This window comes from Stenella coeruleoalba (assembly GCF_951394435.1).
Source record: "Stenella coeruleoalba genome assembly, chromosome: 2".
Classification (NCBI taxonomy): domain Eukaryota; kingdom Metazoa; phylum Chordata; class Mammalia; order Artiodactyla; family Delphinidae; genus Stenella; species Stenella coeruleoalba.
In genome coordinates, this window is record NC_137147.1 from 166301202 (window position 1) to 166325272 (window position 24071).

A 24071-nucleotide genomic window follows, 5' to 3' on the forward strand; every position below is an offset into this window, starting at 1 on the left:
TTTGGTAGTTCTGGCAATACTTCAAATGTTTTCATTTTTATTATATTTGTTATGGTGATCTGTGATCAGTGATACTTGATGTTACTATTGCAAAAAGATTACAATTCGCTGAAGACTCAGATGATCGTTAGCAGTTTTTAGCAATAAGGTATTTTTAAATTAAGGTATGTACATTTTTTTAGACATAATGCTACTGTACACTTAATAGACTACAGTATAGTGTAAACATAACTTCTCTATATACTGGAAAACGAAAAATTTGTGTGACTCAATTTATTGTGATATTCACTTTATTGCAGAGGTCTGGACCAAACCCACAATATCTCTGAGGTATGCCTGTACATATCTTATATAAAGTTATTACTCCCATTGATTGTTACAAATGTAGGTCTGAGGTTCCTGGGTCATCTAAATTCGCAAGAGAACCTAGAAAGGTAGTTAGTTACAAGAACTCCAAGATTTTAAAATATCTGCAAGTAATTAAAAAGTTTTAAGCATGTTCGTAGGATAAAACAAATCATCAATTATTGACCCAAGAGAATTACCTAACTTGGGAAAGGATTAATTCTAACATGTGGGTGGGATTTGAAAGCCAATAACTGGTTATATTTCTTTGGAAAACATCATCATTTATCCACCAATATATCTCTATCATCTAGGAACAGAAATAAGATTTAAAATCTAGATTAAATTGGTACTTTCAAAAGAAGAAAAAAAAACAAGATATGCCAGGAAAAAAATGGAAAGAACAATTAAAAATTAAAATGTGCAATTAAATTAATCACTTTTGAAAACTGCCAAGAACAAATATTTTCATGGGTAGAATTCTTCATAAATCTTAAAGGATTAAATCCTATGCTATAGCACATAAAAATGGAATTTTCTATTTCTTTCACAAGGTCAAAAATACAGTAGTCCCCCCTTATCTGCAGTTTCCGTGGTCAACCCTGGTCCAAAAATGTTAAACAGAAAATTTCAGAAATAAACAATTAATAAGTTTCAAATTGCGTGTTGTTCTGAGTAGGGTAATGAACTCTCACACTGTCCTGCTCTGTCCTGCCTGGGACATGAATCATCCCTTTGTCCAGTGTATCCATGCTGTATATCCTGCCCATTAGACACTTAGTAGCTATCTTGGTTATCAGATTGAGTGTCATAGTATTGCAGTGCTTATGCTATAGTAACCCTTATTATACTAATAATGACCTATTGACCATCAAATAAATTATGGACAGGAAACACAGGAAAAGACACAGTATATACAGGGTTCAGTACCATCTGGTGGTTCTCAGGCATCCATTGTTTTAAAGTATTTCATACAATTCCCACAATTATTTTGTGAGGTACATACTATTACTAGCCCTATTTTTCAGATGAAGAAACTGAAACATGGGGAGATTAACTAGCTTACACAGTTAGTAAGAGACAGAGGTAGGCACCAAAGACAGGCAGTCTATTTTCAGCATCCGTACTTTTAAACACTACCCCTACCATTACCTCTCATAAGAAGATAGGCATCTCCTAATGGAAACAACACAAATATTCATCCACAGGAGAATGGGCAAATTAATTATAATATATTCATAAACCAGGTCAATATACAGCAATAAAAATAAATGAATAAGGACTAGAATTATCAACAGTGATCTTGAACCAAAAAAGCAAGTTGCTTAAGAAAGCATACAGCATACTACAAACAAAACAATAGCATAAATCCTTTACAGATGAAAACATACCTAACAAAAGTATAAAGAAATATATATGGTAATGATAAATATCAAATTCAGAAAAGAAGGAGGCAATAATCTGAGAGGAATAGAGAGGGTCGGACTTCAATATTTAACGTATATTATATTCATTAAACTGGGAAACAGACACACAAGTGTTCATTACATTAACTCTTATCATATCTTTCTGTATTTCAAAATAAATTAAAAGTAACAGAAACAACCTAAAACACCTAGGTTTTATTTGGTTCTCTTTCACTTGAAAATATTCTTTTTTTAAATTAATTTTTGTTGGAGTATAGTTGCTTTACAATGTGTTAGTTTCTACTGTATAGCAAAATTAATCAGTTATACATATACATATATCCCCTCTTTTTTGGATTTCCTTTCGATTTAGGTCACCACAGTGCATTAAGTAGAGCTTTCTGTGCTACACAGTATGTTCTCATTAGTTATCTATTTTATACATAGTACCAATAATGTAGATATGTCAATCCCAATCTTCCAATTAAGAAGCACAAAGATAAACCAAATCTTCTGTTACACTAAGTCAAAAATCCAAATAAAAATTTTCCAATCTTTCTAATAATGTCCATTTTTCCTCAAATCCATTTTTTAAGCAAACAGAAAAAATAAACAGATAAATTTATTTAAAATATACAACAAAAAATACACTAATATCAAAGAACTATAGTAGAAAATATATAATGATATCAAGAGTAAGATCCAGTAGATAAAAAACAAATGTTCCTTTTCTCTTCTTGAAACCATATAACAATATAAAGAATAGGTCTACTGGATAATAACAAATATTTTTAGCAGATAATGTACTTGATAAGAATTGAAATGTGAATGCTGGATATAAGTCATACTTTTAAAAATGAAATAACTGTAATAGCTCCATAAGATTCCTAGAAAAGCATGTCCTAAACTTGTTCTCTATGAAACACTGCTCCATAAAAAGAGAAAGGCAGGGTTTCTTGCTCAATAAATTTAAGAAATACAGTATAATAATGAGAATATTAAAGACTACAAGAAGGAATGGGGGGTGCTAATATCATTACAGCATTTATTAGTTCTGCAGAATTCCAATTTTTGTTAAATTGTATTCTAAAATATCTAACCTAAGGAAAAAATTCAACTATAAAACATAAACTAATTGATGCACATTTAAAATATATTTTTAAATTGTCAAATATTTTATGATGACTTTTAAAATATGTTTATCAATATCATTCATACCTCTCAATTTTTGAGACTCATAAACTCCACTTGTTTGAATTTTATCCTTGTATCCTTTAGCTAGTACTAGATCTTCAAGTATAAAATTCTCATCTGAGAGTTCATTCGCATCTTGATCTACCAAGATGAAGAAAACTTTCAGTAAACTAAATACAGAAACACTACTGAAAACCACATACTGTGGCCTAATTCCAAGAAGATTATAATGTCTAGAGGTTAGGAAGATATTCTTACATCAAGTGAGAAGAGAAAAATGATTACTCAATAAACGTCAGAAGTTCACTTAATAGATTTCAATATCTACTCTTGATAAAACTCTGTGAAAAATTAGAACTATAGATTTATTCCTAGACATTATTCTGTTAATATAGAATATATTTCTGTCTCAATCCAACAGATAACACCTTGATTTATGGTGAAGCACCAAAAAATATTCTTATTAAAATTATAAACAAAACCAGAATGTGAATCATTATCATTTTAACAATTACCTAGTTCTGGTAAAGTTGGTATGATAAATATATGGAGCAGAAATTACAATGAAACTATAGAAGAAAATGTAGGGAAGAAGCTCCTTGACACTGGTGTTGGGAATGATTTTTTTTTTTTAATATATAACACCAAAAGCGCAAACAACAAAAGAAAAACTCAACAAATGGGACTACATCAAAGTTAAAACCTTCTGCACAGTAAAAGAAACAATTAATATAGTGAAAAGGCAATCTTTGGAATGGGAGAAAATTTTGGAAACCATGTATCAGATAAAGGGTTAATATCTAAAATATATAAAGAATTCATACAGCCTAATAACAAAAAACCAAACAATCCAACTGAAAAATCGGCAGAGAACTAACAAGTTATTTTTCTAAAAAAGACAACTGGACTTCCCTGGTGAGGCAGTGGTTAAGAATCTGCGTGCCAATGCAGGGGACACAGGTTCGATCCCTGGTCCAGGAAGATCCCACATGCCCTGGAGCAACTAAGCCCATGGGCCACAACTACTGAGCCTGCACTCTAGAGTCCACGAGCCACAACTATTGAGCCCACATGCCACAACTACTTAAGCCCGTGCACCTACAGCCCATGCTCTGCAACAGAAGCCACTGCAATGAGAAGCCCGTGCACTGCAACGAAGAGTAGCCCCCACTCGCTGAAACTAGAGAAAGCCTGTGTGCAGCAATGAAGACCCAATGCAACCAAAAATAAAATAAATTGAAATAAATAAATTAATTTAAATAAATAAATAAATAAGACAACCAAATGGCCAACAAATATGTGAAAAGATGATCAACAATATTAATTATCAGAGAAATGCAAATCAAAGCTACAATGAGATATCATCTCACACATGTTGGGATGGCTATCATCAAGAGAACAAGAGATACAAGTGCTGGCAAAAATATAATGAAAAGGAAATCTCTGTACACTGCTAGTGGGAATGTAAATTGGTCTACCCACCATGGAAAACAATATGGAGGTTCCTCAAAAAATTAAAAATAGATCTACCATCTGATTCATCAATTCCGCTTCTAAGCACATACCCAAAGCAAATAAATACAGGATTTTGAGAAGATATATGTACTTATATTTTTATTGCAGCATTATTCACAACAGGAAGATATGGACACATCCTAAGAGTCCATCAGTGGATGTGGATAAAGAAGATGTGGTGTATATATATATATATATATATATATATATATATACAATGGAGTATTATTCAGCCATGTGAAAGGAGGACACCCTGCCATTTGAGACAACATGGATGAATCATGAGTACATTATGCTAAGAGAAATAAGTCATACAGAGAAAGGAAAATACAGTATGACATCATTTACATGTGGAATCTAAAAAAGCAAAACTTGTAAAAACAGAGAAAGAAATTGTGGTTAACCACAGGACACGGGGTGGGGTGACAGAATCAATGTTGTTTAAGAGTATACAAACGTGAGTAGTGAATAGAGATCTAATGCAAAGTATAACGAATATAGACAATATTGTACTAAAATCATCAAACTTGCTAATAGGCTAGAACTTAATTATTCCAACCAATAAAATGAAAGAATAATTATGTAATGTGATACAGGTGCTAATTATCACTACAATGGCAATCATATAACAATATATAAATGTATCAAATTAACATGTTTTACACCTTAAATTTACACGTTTTATGTCAAATGTACAATAAATGAAAAACAAAAAAATGTGTACATGAAAGGCCGCTAAATCATAAATAATAGAGTTTAAATCATACAGGATGTTGAAATGTTAAAATAATAGTAGTGAGAGGACTTCTATTTCTTGTATGACATGTAAAGTGCTTGGAAGTCACTACTTCCACTCTCACAATAAGAAAAAAGCCTAGCAAACTTTTTAAATTAAACATTTTTTTTCTTATCAAAGTCAAGGCAAAATGCTGCCCCCCAAATTGGAGAGAGAGGTGGATAAAAGAAGCATAGTCTATTGGCAGCTGAACCCCAGGAGCAGAAGCCCACTACTGAAGTCAGGACTAGTAGGAACACTTAAACTGTGATTGATGAATTGCTGAAAGTTCAGTATATACTAGCTTGAATCTTACTGGTACCCCCATGTTACTATGAGTTTCATGTCTAGGAAACCCAACCAGGTTCTCAGGATGAAGATCAGAGGAAAATTGCCACATGCTTCCAACAGGGAGAGGGGAAAGTAACTGTTTTTAATCATGCCCAGAGCTTTCTGTTCTCCTTAACAAAAGACTGCCCTCAAGGGAATCTATTTTACCAGAGCTTAACCAAAACACCGTTTACCAGAACCTAACAGACCTTAGGGAAGGGAAATGTTCAACATGGGGGTGAGCAGATATAAAATTTCAGCCCCTTCTAGCCTTCCTGTCTTACCAAACAAGTAGGAGAGACATGAGAAACACTTGTGAAGGTGGAAACCTAGCGACACAGGCTTACTAAAAGACTGAGACCTAATCAGAGGATTACAGAATGCTTCCCCTTCCCTGACACCTTACCACCACATTAATAAGCCTCCTATATAATTGCAAGTTACAGCTAAAAGGACAGCAAGCCTCAGGCCCTACTTAAGGAATCTAAAGGGAAACCCAAAGATATCAGGGGAGACAAAAAAAAGGGATAATACAGGAACTTTTAGCATCTGATACCTACAGCTACAGTAAACAAAAAATACAGCCTAATACCTAACCAGATAAACATGAAGCCTCACACTAAAGGCCTATATAAGCCTCAGTTCCTTTTACACAATACATCATGTCTGGATTTCAACAACAAAAACAACAAAAATGCAAGACACGCTAAAAGTAAAAACCTAGTCTAAAGAGTATGAGCACCAGACTCACACGACAGAGATCTTAGATTTATCATACTGTGTATGTGAAATAATTATGGCTAATGTGCTAACAGCTCTCATGGAAAAAGAGACAGTATGCAAGAACAGAAGAGTTATTTAAGCAGAAATCTGGAATCTCTAAGAAAAAATCAAAAGGAAATATTAGAAATCAAAAACACTGCAACAAAAATGTAGAATTTCTTTGATGTGCTCATCAGTATATTGCATACAGTCAAGGAAAGACTCAGTGAGCTTGAAGATATGACATTAGGAACTTCCCGAATTGAAAAGAGAAAATAAATGGAAAAAAAGGAACAAAATATCAGAGATCTTTTGGACAATAATAACAGGTGTAATATACACATAATGAGGACATCAGAAGGAGAACAATGAAACAGAATAAATATTTAAATAATGGCTGAGAGTTTTCCAAAAATAATAACAGACATCAAATCAATGATCATAGGAACTCACAGAACACCAAAAAGGATAAATACCAAAAAAAAGCTACACCTGTTCGTATCATATTCAAATTGCAGAAAATCAAAGACAAAGAGAAAATCTTGAAAGACTCCAGAGAAAAACAAAAACAAAACACAAATATACTTTATCTATAGAGGGACAAGGATAAAAATATCTTATACTTTTCATCAAACTAAGCTAGCAAGAAGAGAATGGAGAGAAATATTTAAAGTGTTGAAAGAAAAAAATAAACCAACCTAGAATTTTGTATCCAGAAAAACTATCCTTCAAAACTGAAAGAGATATAATGATTTCCTCAGATTAAAAAAAAAAAAAATTTGTTGCCAGTAGGCCTGCAGTGAAAGAAAATGTTAAAAGAAGTTCTTCAGAGAGAAGGAATAGGATACAGATCAGAAACCTAGATCTATATAAAGAGAATGGCATTAGAGAAGAAATAAATGAAGGTAAAATAAACTTTTCTTACTCTTAGTTGATATAACAGATAACAGTTTATTCATAATAATAATAGAAACAATGTATTCAGTGATTATAGCTTATAAGTAAATGAAATGAATGACAACAATTCTATAAGTGACAGGAGGAAGGAATTGGGATTACACTGTTATCAGATGCCTGCACCACCCATGAAGTGGCATAGTGTTATTTGAAAGTACGCTTAGATTAGTGGTAAATGTATACTGCAAATTTTAAGACAATCACTAAAAATTTTTTTAAAGAAATATAATTGATATGCTAAGAAAGAAAAGAATATGGAATCATATTAAACATGTAGTTAAAGCCAGAGAAGGTAGGAAAAGAGTGGAAGGTGAAAAATAAAGTACTAGGGCACTGAAGAGAAAATAGTTACAAATATGATTAATATTAAATGAAATACCAATAATCACTTTAAATGTGAATGGTCTATTAATTAAAAGACAGAGACTGTCAGAGTGATTAAATAAACTGACCCAACTATAAGCTGTCAACAAGAAACTCATTTTAAATATAAAGATAAAGTAGACTGAAAATAAAGGGATGGAGAAAAGTGTATCATGCTAATACTAATCAAAGTAAAGCCAGAGAAGCAATATTAATCTGAGACAAAGCAGACTTCAGAGCAAGGAAATTACCAGGGGTAAAGAGAGCACTACATAATAATAAAGGGGTCAATAGCTAAGAAAACATAACAGTCTTTAATGAGTATGCACCTAACAACAGAGCAACAAAATATCAACACATGAGGCAAAAACAGAACTGCAAGGAGAAACAGACAAATCTACTTTTATACTTGCAGCTTGCAATACCATCTTATCAGTAACAGACAGATACAACAGGCTGAAAATCCATACCTTAACAAATTTAAAAGAATAGAAATCGTATGAAGTATACTCTCAGATCACAATAGATTTAAACTATATTAATCTAATGCCAAAACTAGGCAAAGAAATATCTCTCACAAATAAGATGCAAAAATCCTCCACAAAATATTAACAAATTGAGTGAAACAATGTATAAAAATAGTTATATATGATGACCAAGGAGGATTTATTCCAGGTATGCAATTCTGACTCAATATTTGGAAATCAATTAACGTAACTCAACAGACTAAAGAAAAAAATCATTTGATCAATCAGAAATGCAGAAAAATTACTCAAAAAAATCCAAAATCCATTCATGATACAACTGTCAGCAAACCAAGAATAGTGTGAACTTCCTCAATTTGATAAAGGACATCTACAAAGAAACCAACAGATAACATCACACTTAATGGTAAGAAACTAAATGCTGTCATCCTCAGATTAGGAATACATCAAGGATGTTTCTTTTCACCACTCCTATCCAACATCATACTGGAACTCACAGCTAATGTAATAAGTCAAGAAAAAGAAAGAAAAAGTATATAAATTGAGAAAAATAAACAAAACTATTCTTGTTGAACAACAACAGCAACAAAACTCCTGGAATTATAAGCTGGCTATAGCAAGGTTTCCAGATACAGGTTAATATACACAAGTCAATTGATTTCCTGTATGTCAGCAGTGAACAAGTGAAATTTGAAATTGAACACAATACCATTTATATTAGCACCAAAAATGAAATACTTAAGTATAACTCTTCAGACACAAGCGTCATCAAAGATTTAATGTAGAGATTTTCCATGTTCATGGATAGGAAGGCTCAATATTGTTAAGCTGTTAGCTTTTCCCAACTTGATTCAATGCAATCCCAAGCAAAATTCCAATAAGCTATTTTGTGGATATTGACAAACTGGTTCTAAAGTTTATATAGAAAAGCAAAATACCTACATTAGCCAATACAATATTGAAGAAAAACAAGGTCAGAGAACTGATGCTACCCAACTTCAAGGCTTCCTACAGAAATCAAGACAATTAGTGAAAGAATAGATAAGTAAGTCAATTGTAACAGAACAAAGAGATATAGACCTATAAAAACACAGTCAATGATCTCTGTCAAAAAAGCAAAAGCTATTCAATGGAGAAACGACAGTCTTTTCAACAAATAGTACTTATACAACTGGACAGCCAAATGCAAAAAAAAAGTGAATCTAGACCTGACACCTTACCAAGAATTAACACAGAATGGCTCATAGACCTAAATGTAAAATGCAAACCTATAATTCTCCTAGATGGTAACACAGATGAACATCTAGGTGATCTTACGTTTGGTGTTGATTTTTCAGATAGAACACCAGAAGCACAATCCAAAAAAAAAAATTGATAAGCTAGGTTTCATTAAGAAAAATACACACACAACTTCTGCTCTGTGAAAGACACTGTTAAGAGAGTGATAATACAAGCCACAGGCTGGGAGAAAATATTTACAGAACAGATATTTAAGATCTGTTATCCAAAACATGCAAAGAACTCTTAAACCTTGACAATTAGAAAACAAATAACACAATTACAACGTGGGCAAAGATGTGAACAAATAACCTACCAAAGAAGTCATTTAGATGGCAAATAAGCATATGAAAAGATGTTCAGCATATACATCATTAAGCAATTGTAAATTAAAACAACAGTGAGATATCACTACATACCTATAGCTAAAATTCAAACACTGAAAACAACAAATGATGTCAGGAATGTGGAGCAATGGGAAACCTGATTCGTAGCTGGTAGGAATGCGAAACACTACAGCCACTTTGAGGACGGTTTGGCAGTTTCTTACAAAGTTAAATTATAGTTTTACCATATGATCCAGCAATTGTGCTCTTAGGTACTTATCTAACAGTGTTGAAAATTTATGTTCCCACAAAAGTTATGCAGTAACCAACAGGTACTAAGTTGTTTGTACACAACTAATTAATAAAGAAACTGTTGGGCTTCTGTTGTGGTTTAGGATCATTATGAAAAAATTACTGAGACCATGCAAAACACCACAAACTTCTGTCTGAATTGTTTACAGAAGACTGTGTAAATACTTATCATAAGAAAGCAAACATGGCTATATTATTATCAAACAAAATAAACATTAGGCAAAAAAAATGTATTTTTAGAGATAAACAGTGTACTTTTACAGAGATAAACAGTGTACTTTTATAGCTCATGTTTACCAGGAAGATATAACAAGTATAAATTTGTACACATTTAATAACATCATTTCCAAATATATAAACCAATCTGGCTAAACCACCCGTAAACACAAAGAAGTCCGTAATCACAGTGGGAAAATTTAACATACATCTCTTAGTAACACAGAATAAACAAAACTTCAATGGAATTGAAAAAGAATTGACTAACACAGTAAATATATTTGATCTAATAGATTTATACAAAAGATATGAGTAAACATTCATAAACCTAAGAGAGAGGGTTTTTTTCCACTTACTTTAATTAAAAATAAATCAATAATATTGAAATTTATCATACTTACTATTTAGTGCTTTCATTGTGACAGCTCTAAGTTTCTTAGTTTGAGATTGGCTTTTTGACAATTCAACTTCATCCTTGGGTAATACGTCTTCTGCTTTCTGAGCTACGAGAAAGATGCTTTTAATCCATTAAATAGAGAACTGGATTTATTGAAAATCCTCTGTAATTCAAACACATGTCAATTATCCAGGAATATTTCTTCTCATGGTTTGAAACAATAAAGTCAAATACCACATTATTGAGAGTGAATTACAGAGTGAGTATGAGAAGTGTAGAGACAATGGGAGTACTGTTCAAAAAGAATAGTTTTATAAGGTATTCACATTTTAGGATTAAGTGCAATATTTTCATAACAGATATATGAGTGAGAAAAAAAAGAAATGATAAATAATACATTCAAAATAAATTTAGAAGATTCAAAAGCAGATCAGGTAAGAAAGACAGAAAATACAGGCAATGGTATACTTACCTCCAAAATATCCATGCTTCCAGTAAATACAAATGTATTCAATGCTCCATTTAAAGCACAAAGAGTGTTACATTGGATTAAAAAATAACCAATTATATACAGCTAAGTCATAATAATAGAAAAAGGTTAAAAATAAAGTGACGAAAAAATTATTCTATGCAAGTAGTTACATAAAGAAAGATACCACGCCAACATCAGACAAAACAGACTAAAGGCACAAAAAAATTACTACAAAATGTCCATCATAAAGACAGAAATTTCAGTTCACTAAGAATAGATAACAATTTAAAATGTGTATATTTATTATATATATATCTGTATGTAATATATAATCTATATGTAATACAGATTATGTGTCTGTATATTTTTATTTATAATAAAGCTTTAGAAACATAATTAACTTCACCTAATGGAGAATACATACACAAACACGTTGTATATGCTATGTATATGTGTACCTATATGTATATATGATACACTATATAGCATGTATTTCTATGGTCAATTGAATAAATATTAAACAACCAGAGAAATTTAATTAAAAATCATTATATGATATTCTTACTACAAATCCTCACTTTTCTGGCAGTTCCAAGTGTCTTAATTTGAGATGAGTTTTATAAGGTTTAAACTTTTTCTTTACATGAAAGATTTCATCTGATATCCATTTTCTCAGCTACAAGTATAGAGGCTCTTAATCCAATAAAAAGTAAAACAGCTGGATTGTAAAAGCTCTGGATTATTAATGTATACCAAGAACAACTTAGTTTCCATTCAGCTTTACAACAACTTAAGCAAATACACACAATTTAAACAAATGATCAAACTGTCCTCCCCTTGCCCACCCCACCTCCAATCTTCTGGTGCATTTTCAAAATGGACTATGAAATTAAGCATAAAAATCATCAGAGTGCTCTCCTCAAAGTATGTGGAAGACTCTTGTTACTGAATACATACACCTAGAAAGTTGTAATTAGGGACTTCCCTGGTGGTGCAGTGGTTAAGAATCCGCCTGCCAATGCAGGGGTCATGAGTTCGACTCCTGGTCTGGGAAGATCCCACATGCTGCAGAGCAGCTAAGCCCGTGCACCACAACTACTGAGCCTGTGCTCTAGAGCCTGCGAGCCACAACTACTGAGCCCACGTGCCACAACTACTGAAGCCTGCACACCTAGAGCCCGTGCTCCACAACAAGAGAAGCCACCACAATGAGAAGCCTGTGCACCGCAACAAAGAGTAGCCCCTGCTCACCGCAACTGGAGAAAGCCTGTGTGCAGCAACAAAGACCCAACGCAGCCAAAAATAAATAAATAAAACAAATAAATTTATTTTAAAAAAAAGAAAGTTGTAATTAGATTTTACTGTACTAAGGGTATTAATATTTTTAAAATATTAAAACATTTTTAACAACGTGTATGATTGATTTAAAAGTTAAACTAATTAGAAAGTAATAATTCAAAAATAAGGAAAGAAAATAGAAAGAAACCTGGATCAGGTAGGAGAAATAGAAAGCACCCAAAAAAGGAAATATTTAAATCTAAATATATTAGTAAGTACAGTAATTATAAGTGGATTACATGTTGTAGTGAGAGACAAAGACAGTCACACTGGATTTATAAGCAATTTAACTATAATTTATTTATGAGAGGTCACTGAATTATAAGAACATAGAAAATTGTAAAGTAAGGAAGTGAAAAAAGATATGCCTGAAAATACTAACCAAAATAAATCTGCAGGAGTTATGTCAATGTCATACAAAATAGGATTTTAGTCAAACGACCTTACTGGAGACAGGCTAAGATGGTACCTTTTATAAAAAGAAAATGTTGAGTCCATAAGGACTATCAAATATTTTTTTTTGTATGCACCTAACAACATAGACAGTATAAGGAAAAAGGACAATACTACAAGAAGAGATAGATAAATCCACAATCATAGTGGGAGAATACATTCACTCCATAATCGACAGACAAACAAAATGCAAGAAAATCAAGAAATAGGAATTTAAATAACACCGTAAAAATTTGACTTAGATGTCTGTAAGCTCACACATTCATGAATATAATTCTGCTTAAAACAATTAAAATGTAAAATAATTTTATAATACTCATAATTCAGTATTTACAAGTTGAGTCTTTTCTTTCTAGCAGTTCCAAATGTCAGGCAAAAGACTTTCATCTGGTACCTCTTCCATTTTCTGAGCTTCAGGAAGAAAGGCTCATAAAAGCACTAAATAGAGAACCAGATCTGTGGTGGAACCTCTATATTTACAATATATGTTAGTTACCCAACAACATCTTATCTCATCTTTTAATGATATATACAAATCACTATTTGAAGTGTAAACATCATGTGAACACAACACTTTTCACACATGTATATATAAGCAGTCGTTACTTTTTAGATATACAGAAGCATTAAATGTATTTAATTTAGAAATATTGTTATTATAAACATTATTATACTTAGGTTTTAAATTATTATTTTGTTTTACAGTATTCATATTTTTGAATAAAGTTTAAATTTTTGGTATTAAATATGGCTAATGAAAAATATATATAATGATAAAAAATAGAGTGAAAGAAACATCAGATACAAAAAATGGTGGAATACAAAATGGTGGAATTACACTTAAAAATATCAATAATTGGTTTATATATGATTATGAGAGGTAATTAAAAGATCAGGCTGAATTCTAAAATATAGACAATTATAAGTTTCTTACAAAAGATAGAGCAAAATCATAAAGACACAGGAAAATTAAAGTAACACGATAAAAAAAAATGTATCACACAAATACCAACCAGAAGAAAATTTATGGAGCTACACTGATAGCAGATAAGGTAGTTTTAAAGGAAAATAAACAAATAAAAACTATAAAAATGATGAAGTGGGTCTCTTCATTAGGACAAAATGTTCTGTCCCCCAAGAATGTTATCAATTTAAAATTTATATGCACATAAATAATAGAGTATCATAAGATATAAACCAAAGCTTGCCATGACTAAATAGAAAAATCCACGAAGTGTAAGATTTAACATATCTAATTCAGTGATTATAAAAGAAACAGATAAATCATCAATAAAGATCTAAAGTATGATGGGAATAATTACTAAAGAAGCAAATGGTTGAAGATATATTCATGAACAAAAAAGTGTTCTGAATTTAATTAAAAACAATTTATAAGATTTATGTTTAATTACTTACTATCAAGATTCTCCTGTCTGATAGCTCTAAGGTTCTTAGTTTGAGATTGGTTTCTTGAAAAAAAACCTTTCTTCTCAGGAGGTAGATTTTCAAGTGTTATCGTATCGTTTTTCTCGTTTTGAAGAGGAAATGCTAAGTAGAAAATGATACATGTATAATGGAACTTCTGGATATGCCAAATAATCAAATTTTCTTTCCATAAAGGTGAATTGAGAAAAATCATGTGAATAGTTTTCATGACTGTGTGTGGAAGTAGTCAGTCTTGTTACTTAGTAATTATTGACTGCACAAATACCAACCAAAAGGTATCATTACTTTTGCTTTTGTTCTCTAATTATCTTAGGGTATTCACACTTTAGGTCATTTAGTTTTACTTCTATGAAATATATGCTCAAATACATATTCATGAACCAAAGGAAAAAAAATCTTCTGATGAGTTTAATTTAAAATGATTTAAAGTTTCCTTTTATTATACTTACTATTGCGTCTCTCCTCTCTGGAAGTTATTTGTTTCTTTACTTGCAATTGGGGTTTTGAAACTGAAACTTGTTTCACAAGCACAGGATTTTTATCTGGTACTCCATAATAACCCATATAAAGAGGTGCATTTAGTCCACTAAATGTGCAATCTCTAGATTTCAAATTTATAACAAGTGTACAGTAGCATTTTGTCTCATTTTTATAAAGTCATAAGTCAATAATTATAATGCTAGATCTGTCATAAAACTGGATGATGCTGAAGCTGTCTCATTATTTCATAAATATTCCTAAGCAACAAATACATTTCATATTGGTCTTCAGGTTTCATGGGTTATTTATGCTTTAGTTTAATACATAATAATAGACCAAGCAATGAAAATGCCTATGCAGAAGATCATTCATTAATTGCAAAACACTTACAACCATCTACATGTTCAAGCACAGGACACTGATTGAATAAACTGATATATATACCACAACTATGGTATTGGTATAAGTACTGCTACAATGGTAGATAATTAAATAGATAAGATAGTATATAAACATCTGTACGCAGAGTGAGATATTCCCCTCTGTACTAATACATCAGATGTTTGCTGGATGACGTTTCATGGGGAAATGAAAGACTAGTTGAAACACTGGTGGAGCTCATGCCCTTTCATGTTTAGACGCATATTATTGCAGTAAGTGAATAAAGGCTTGTTATTTTCAGTTTGGTTCGTTGTCTTTATACACCACCTTCACAACTGGTAGCTCTCTCAGTGACAAATGGTGGCAAGCAGGGTGGCCCAATTAAGCACAATGCCTTTCTGGAAAAGTAAAAAGCATGAAGACCCCCCAGGGCATTTTGGGGAGATGCTTGAGAAGACTACAAGGCTTCTTGGGAAGTACCAGCTGGTCATTTGCAGGAGTCTGAGGGTCCTAAAATGCACTCTGCCAGCCACAGCAATGAGTCTCAGGAAGTGCTATGTCAAGAATGCCCTGGGGCACTGCTGGAGAGGGCTAGCAGATTGTTTATGCAAGCTTTTGGGGTTAGAGGGGTAACAGTGGTCCTTCTCTTTAGTCCCAGACTCCCTGCCAAAATGCCTGGTGGGTCAAATTAGGGATCCAACAGAGGGGCTCTGGGAAATCTAGGGAAGCAATTCCCTGGCTACTGCTATTGTCCTCTGATGATAGTACTAAGTACAAGCTAAGCTGCACCCAACCATTGCTGTCAGCTTTTTTTTTTTTTTTTTCGACACGTGGGCCTCTCACTGTTGTGGCCTCTCCCGTTGCAGAGCACAGGCTCCGGATGCGCAGGCTCAGCGGCCATGGCTCATGGGCCCAGCCGCTCCACGGCATGTGGGATCTTCCCGGACCGGGGCACAAACCTGTGTCCCCTGTATTTGCAGGCATACTCTCAACCACTGCGCCACCAGGGAAGCCCTGCTGTCAGCTTTAATGAGGTCCCAGACAACGATGGACAGCCTACAATATAGTAAGTTATTGAGACTCATGATTTAATTAAATATAGAACTCCTTGGGATTGCTTTGCCCAGTGATATAAAGAGATCTTAGAGACCTGGATTGTTCACTTGCATGATGAAGGAGGTAATCTTAAACTTCGTGAGGGACCATGATACTTTGGGTTGTGGTCACTCTAAAACCCCTTTTTAAGTCTGCCCTGACAGCAGAAAGTTTGCTCAAGGAGGAGGAAGAAAGAGAGAAGATGAGAGGCAAATACCAAGACGCTCTCCTTCCTCAGCTGGGAACTGTTCATGCTCTGACAGCTTTCCGCCTGAACCTATCACTAAAATCATGTTTGGACCACCAATGCAGAGTCTAGAGCAGCCCTTTTAATCATGCTACAATAATGAGTAAGAACAGTAGATAAGATTGTTAACCAGCTCACATTTCTAGGTTTATTTGTGCTACTCCTGCTGGTTATCGAACTAAATCTAACTTCTTCATCAGGTCAGGTGACAATGTTCTGCAACAAAATCCAGAACCTAACGGACATATTTTCAGGCACGGAGAAAACAGCTTCTGCCCAAATAGTAAAGACTGACTGACAAAGAGAGCAATATAAAACGGTAACCATGTGCTCTCCCCTGGATGATGCTTCTAGAGAAGCCCTCTGAGTCTGGTTATTCAAAGAGGAGGTTGATGACCAGATATTAGGCTATAAGGGCCACAAAAGGTAGCACCATTAGGGTCTGCATGTTAACAAGTATTATGATTAATGAAAGTGTTATCCCCTCAGCTTCTCCCTGTGAATATGGAGATGAATAGGTGAGCCCTTCTAACTTGTACTGCGAACTCTCAACTTTCAACAACAAAGACTGGGTCCCAATATCCCCAGTAGGGACCAGAGGTTGTATCCCAGGGTCAGAGTTCAATGGGGAGGTAGGGAAGAATTATATTTCTGGGCCTTTTGGATACTAGTGCAGAGGCAACTGTGACGCACAAACCCCATCACCAGAATGAGGGGAAAACAAATAATGTCTCTGATTTTGGGTCTGAGGCCACTACCAGTTGGACCCTTACCTAGACCCACTGTGGATGGGTCTCTGTGGCCAACTTCAAACTCCAAATAAAACCTTTTTATGGCATTCACTACTGAATGTATTACCAATAGAGATGTATTGTCTAAGTGAACACCTGCTCACATTTGCCCACAAGCCCCGAAGAAAACTGCTCCAGTTAACACCATTTTAGTGCGGTACATGGAAGACCACAAACCTCCCTGACTAGCAGCCCCTAGTGCTGTTGTTTCTCAAAAATAGTAGCAACTGCCTAGAGTGAAAAAGAAAAAAGCAATGCCTTCATTGCTGAGTTTAAGAACAACAAAGTTCTTCATGAGACTAATTCTCCACTCAATAGCCCTATCTCACCTGTGCACATGGCCCTAGGAGCATGGAGTCTCAAGGGATTATCGGCAGCTCAACACTATAGCAAAACTCTAAGCACTGGCAGTACCTGACTTTGAAACTGTCACAGAGGCTACTGCCCACCAAGATAAAGAAACTTGGTGTACAACAAATGACATCACTGTCCACGTGGATAATCCAGGATCAGTTTAATTTTATGTGGAATGGGGTGCAATATACGACTGATGTCCTTCCACAAGTCTACCTAAATTCCCCTACTATTTGTCATCAGATACAATAAGACCTAGAAAAAGTCTGGCTACTGGAAGGAACACTAGCCTTCCACAAAACCGAAGATGTCTTCCTGGTGGTCCCAGACAAGGTCATTACCCAATAAGGACTGGTCACTCTGCAGACTCACATGGGGCAACATGACTGAGCCATTAACACAAGGTACCAGGATCTATCATCCAAGTGAAATTCCTAGGCATGATCTGGAAAGGGTGACAACATCCTATTCCAGAGGAGATGACTGCCAATATTTGATCCTCTCAACTCCCCCAAATAAAAAAGAGATCCAGTAATTGGTCATACTTTTCTGGTACTGGCATTTTCCACGCAGGGAACTTGATGGTACCTATCTATGAGGTTACCAAGAAGACCTCGCCCTGTGTGGGGCCGGATTAACAGAATACACTGGTGCGGGTATGGGGAGTCTCTAGCAAGCCTCCCAGGCTGCCCTTCCCCTAAGCCTCTCTGATTCCTATTTGCTGTTTTAGTTACAGATCTCAAAAACTTCTCGGTTTGTCAATTGGCGCCTATGGCAGAATGGCCCTGATACTGGTCAGAAGTGCCCACTGGGCATAACTTCCCGGAACCTGTAATCTCCCAGAATCATCTAAAAGGTACACACACTTTGAGATACTATTGGACAGTTATTGGTCCTTGGTGGATACTGAGTGCACGTCCTATGGCTGTTAAATAATCTTATGACTAGAAATTCCAATCTGAAGGTATTAACACTTGATTTTGTTCTCTAGTTAACTTAGGGTATTCACAGTTTAGGTCATTTATTTTTACTTCTATAAAATATACACTTAAATACATATTCATGAACCAAAGAAAAAAGATCTTCTGATGAGTTTAAAATAATTTAGAGTTACCCATAATTATTATACTTACTTTGACTCATCTCCTTTCTGTAAGGTATTTGTTTCTCTACTTGCATTTGGGGTTTTGACACTGAATCTTGATTTACAAGCGTAAGATTTTCACCCAGTACTCCAATATGACCTACATAAAGAGATCCATTTAGTCCACTAAATGGGAAAACAGATCCATTGTGAAATCTCTAGATTTCAAATTTATAACAAGTGTACAGTAGCATTTTCTCTCATTTTTAAAGTTATCAATGAACTGCCATAATGTTAGGTCTTACATGAAAATAAGAAAAGTTTTAATGGGTGCTACTGAAACTGTCTCGTTATTTCATAGATATCTTGAGGAATCAAATATATTTCATACTAATCTCTACTTTTGGGGTACGTATACATTACATAAATACACAATAGTAGATGAAACAATAAAAATACATATGTACAAGGTTATTCATTACAGTATTATTTGTAATTGCAAAATATTTTAAACCACCTAAATGTTCAAGAATAGGATATTGGTTGAATAAATCAAGGTGTATATTATGGTGTATATATATAAACCAAGGTGTAAATTATGGTATAGTATAAACTATGGTATATAATGTACTATTTTACATATTTATGTAAAAATTTTTAAAAGATTTTTATAAACTACATGGAGGAATTTCTAGGAGGTAATGTTAAGTGGAAAAAATATTTTAAAGGTTATCTAGTATACTAACTTTTGGCTCAGAAAGCAGTAATCGGAAGAAATGAGAAATAGATACTAACTTTACAAGATGAAGCACAGAAAAGATAAGCAAAAAAATCATGTAGTTGGTTACCTGCCAGAAGACAGGGTGGGAGAAAGGACTGGGGAATGCATGGGAAGGACTGGGGAAGAAATGACGCTCTTAAGTATACCTTTGGTATAATATTTACTTCTGGAAGTAGGTCAATGTTCCATACATTCCAAAAATAAAACTAAATCAACAAGGATAAGAAGAAGAAACGAAAAAACATAATGAAATGAACCTACTGAAGGGTTAAAAAAATGATTCAAATTAGTCATAAATAGTGTTTGAAACATACCCTCAGACTTGGGCAAGAGTATGGGGTACAGACAGAAAGCAAATCACTAAATCTTCCTAATAGGCTTTTTTTTTAGTGGTATGTGCTAAGTAATTCTGTAACAAGGGTTGAAGCATTGTAGAGTTAAGCAAATACATAACTCTGCTGATGTTTTAAGAGTCAGGATTAACACCCTGGAAGAAAGGACATACACATATGAAACGGAGGAAGGCAAGAAGGAGACCTGAGGGACTAGAACTGAAGGTGTCTGGGAGTCCTCATGATTTCTAAAATATATGTGCACATAACATATGCATATGTGTGTGCACGTGCACATGTATGTATGAATATATGTACATGTGTGTCAAAACTAAGGAGTGTGGATCCAAGTGAAAATCCTATGTGTCATCTTACCTGGCAGTTACCATGGGAGAAAGCTTCCTACCCACACTAGACCGACTGCACAGCCAGTATATTCATGGGTTCAGGCCCCTCCAGGCCAACCACAGTCTTACACAGCCCCAGTTAAGGGCTCAAATGATGCACTGTTCTGTTCAGGTGACTCTGCTTTGACAACCTCACTGGGGAGGCTTGAAGACGATTTTCTCCTATCTGACTCAGTTTTCGCTACTTTTCCATTCCTAGGCCTTCCTGCATTCCCCACCTCCTGGGTCCATAAAATGGCAAGAGCCTTTAGTTTAGGGCTCCTTTGGCAATGAGACAATCCCCCAACCATTTCTGATAAAACATCTCTTACCTGGGGCCTTCAGTGGGGAAAAATGGAATAATAAAGCTGGGACCTTTCCTGTTTAGACTCATACTTATGCTATCACAGTAATCGAATAAAGGTTTAATTGTTATTTTCAGTTTGGCTTGTTATAATTGACCAACTCAACAACTGGCAGTGCTTTCTCTGACAAATTGGTGCAGTGAGCAGGATGGATAGTACAGGCACACCTTGGAGATGTCACGGGTTCAGTTCCAGACCCCCGCAACAAAGTGAATATTTCAGTAAAGCGAGTCATATGAATTTTTTGGTTTCCCAGTGCACATATAAAAGCTATGTTTACACGATACAGTAGTCTATTAATTGTGCAATAGCATTATGTCTATAAAAATCAATGTACGTATCTTATTTTAAAAATACTTTATTGCTACAAAATGCTAGCCATCATCTGAGCCTTCAGCTAGTCCTAATCTTTTTGCCACTGAAGGGTCTTGCCTCGATGTTGATGGCTGGTGGCTGATCAGGGTGGTGGTTGCTGAAGGCTGGGGTGGCTGTGGCGATTTCTTAAAATAAGACCACAGTGAAGTTTGGCTCATTGGTTGACTCTTCTTTTCATGAATGATTTCTCTGTAGCATGCAATGCTGTTTCACAGCATGCAGAACTTCTTTCAAAATGAGAGTCAATCCTCTCAAAACTTGCTGCTGCTTTATCAACTAAGTGCATATAATATTCTAAATCCCTTGTTGTCATTCCAGCAATCTTCACATCATCTTCACCAGGAGTAGATTCCATCTCAAGAAACCACTTTCTTTGCTCAACCATAAGAAGCAACTCTTCATTCATTAAAATCTTCTCATGAGATTTTAGCAATTCAGTTGCATCTTCAGTCTCTACTTCTAATTCTAGTTTTCTTGCTATTTCCACCACATCTGTAGTTGCTTCCTCCACTGAAGTCTTGAATTCTTCAAAGTCATCTGTGAGGGCTGGAATCAACTCCTTCCAAACTTCCCTTAATGTTGACATTTTGACCTCTTCCCAAGAATCATGAATGTTCTTAATGGCATCTAGAGTGGTGAATCCTTTCCAGAAGGTTTTCAATTTACTTTGCCCAGATCCATCAGAGGAATCATTATCTATGGCAGCTATAGCTTTACAAAATGTATTTCTTAAATAATAAGACTTGAAAATTGAAATTACTCCTTCATCCATGGGCTGCAGGATGGATGTTGTGTTAGCAGGCATGAAAACATTAATCCTGTTGTACAGCTCCAGAAGAGTTCTTGGGTGACCAGGTGCATTATCAGTGAGCAGTAATATTTTGAAATTTTCTGAGCAGTAGGTCTCAACAGTGGGCTTAAAATATGTAGTAAACCATTTTGCAAACACATGTGCTATTATCTGGACTTTGTTGTCCATTTACAGATCACAGGCAGAGTAGATTTAGCATAATTCTTAAGGGCCTTAGGATTTTCAGAATGATAAATGAGCATTGGCTTCAACTTCAAGTTACCAGCTGCATTAGCCCCTAACAAGAGTCAGCCTGTACTTTGAAGTTTTGAAGCCAGGCATTGACTTCTCCTCTCTAACTCTGAAAGTCCTAGATGGCATCTTCTTCCAATAGGGGGCTGTTTCATCTACATTGAAAATCTGATGTTTAGTGTAGCCACCTTCATTAATTATCTTAGCTAGGTCTCCTGGGTAACTTGCTGCAGCTTCTACGTAAGCACTTGCTGATTCCCCTTGCACTTTTGTGTTATGGAGATGGCTTCTTTCCTTAAACATCATGAGACAACTTCTGCTAGCTTCAAACTTTTCTTCTGCAGCTTCCTCACCTCTCTTGGCCTTCATAGAATTGAAGAGAGTTAGGGCCTTGCTCTGGATTAGGCTTTCGCTTAAGCAAATGTTGTGGCTGGTTTCACATCTTCTGTCCAGACCACTGAAATTTTATCCGTATCAGCAATAGGCCTGTCTCGCTTTCCTATTATTTGTGTGTTCACTAGAGTAGCACTTTTAGTTTCCTTCAAGAACTTTTCCTTTGCATTCACAACTTGGCTATAGTTTGGAGCAAGAGGACTAGCTTTTGGCCTTTCTCGGCTTTCGACATGCCCTCCTCACTTAGCTTAATCATTTCTAGCTTTTGATTTAAACTAACGTGCAACTCCTCCTTTCAGCTGAACATACAGAGGCCATTGTAGGGTTATTAATTGGCCTAATTTCAATATTGTTCTGTCTGAGGAAACAGGGAGGCTAGAGGAGAGGAAGAGAGCCGGTAGAGCAGTCAGAACACACATAACATTTATCAATTAAGTTTACCATCTATATGCGTGTGGTTTGTGGTGTCCCAAAACAACTACAATAATAACATCAAAGCTCACTGATCACAGATCACCATAACAAATATAATAATAATGAAAAAAGTTTGAATATTGTAAGAATTACCAAAATGTGACACAGAGACATGAGGTGAGCAAATGCTTTTGGAAAAATGGCACCGATAGACTTGCTTGATGCAAGGTTGCCACAATCCTTCAATTTGTAAAAAATGCGGTATCTGCAAAATGCAATAAAATGAGGTATGCCTGTAAAGCACAGTGCCTTTCTAGGAAAGCAAAACTCTGAAGATCCCATGGGGCACTTTTGAGAGGTGATACAGAGGTCCATCAGACACTCTCAAGTGATACTAATGGATCACATGCAAGAGCCTGAGAGTTCCATGGGTGCTTCATCAGCCATGCTCATGTGTCTCAAAAAGGACTAGTGGACCCTGGGGTTTCTTTGGGGAGTGCTAGTGACTTTTTACATAAGCTTTTCAGGTATAAGGGGGAACAGCGGTCCTTCCTTTTAGTTTCCACCCCCTTGCCCAAACTTGACTCAACTCCATGAGTCAAATTACAGATCCAAAAGAGACACTCATAGGAAAGCTAGGGAAGCAATTCTCTAGCTACTGATGGGAACAAAATTCCTTCCTCTAGTGATGGGAACAAAATTTGTCAGAGACCCTGAATTGCATCCCAATACTACTGTTAACTGTAAACATGTCCCTGGCACCAAAAGACAGCCTAAAACAAAGTGAATTTTTGTTGGGACTTATGCCTAAAATGTAAAATAATGAAGAGCCTTTTGGGATTACTTCACCCCAGCAATCTGAAGCTCTCAGAGACTTGGGTAGTTTGCCTCCAAGATGGAGGAGGTAATCTTGTTTTACTTACTAAGAGAATGGTACCTCTGGTATGTGACCCCCACTTTCAGAGTACAAAACAGCAGCTACTTTGCCTAAAGAAGAAGATGGCACTGGGATGAAAGGAGACAAGCACTCAAGATCATTTGGGCTCTGAGAGATTTGACCCCATGCACCATGAGTTCCTTGCCACTAAACAGCAAGGAACTCATGGTTCCATGGTTGAATTATACTTCCAGTGGATATAGTTTCCTTGTGAGCCACCCTAGTGGTGTCTTAGATGTACAAA

At 35.0% G+C, this 24071-nt stretch overlaps 1 protein-coding gene across 26 annotated transcripts in view; it reads right to left on the reverse strand.

The window, feature by feature from the left end:
* CCDC7 (coiled-coil domain containing 7) overlaps positions 1-24071 on the reverse strand; it is a 290894-nt gene that overhangs the window by 80820 nt on the left and 186003 nt on the right. For 24 of the 26 annotated variants that reach the window (XM_079912715.1, XM_079912716.1, XM_079912713.1 and 21 more), the window contains 4 exons: positions 18852-18962; positions 14341-14472; positions 10666-10767; positions 2970-3086 (listed from right to left, as the gene is read on the reverse strand). In XM_079912715.1, the coding sequence (XP_079768841.1) occupies positions 2970-3086; positions 10666-10767; positions 14341-14472; positions 18852-18962 (462 nt within the window). The remainder of the gene's footprint in view (positions 1-2969; positions 3087-10665; positions 10768-14340; positions 14473-18851; positions 18963-24071) is intronic. The other 2 variants (XM_079912708.1, XM_079912706.1) reach the window with 2 other exon arrangements.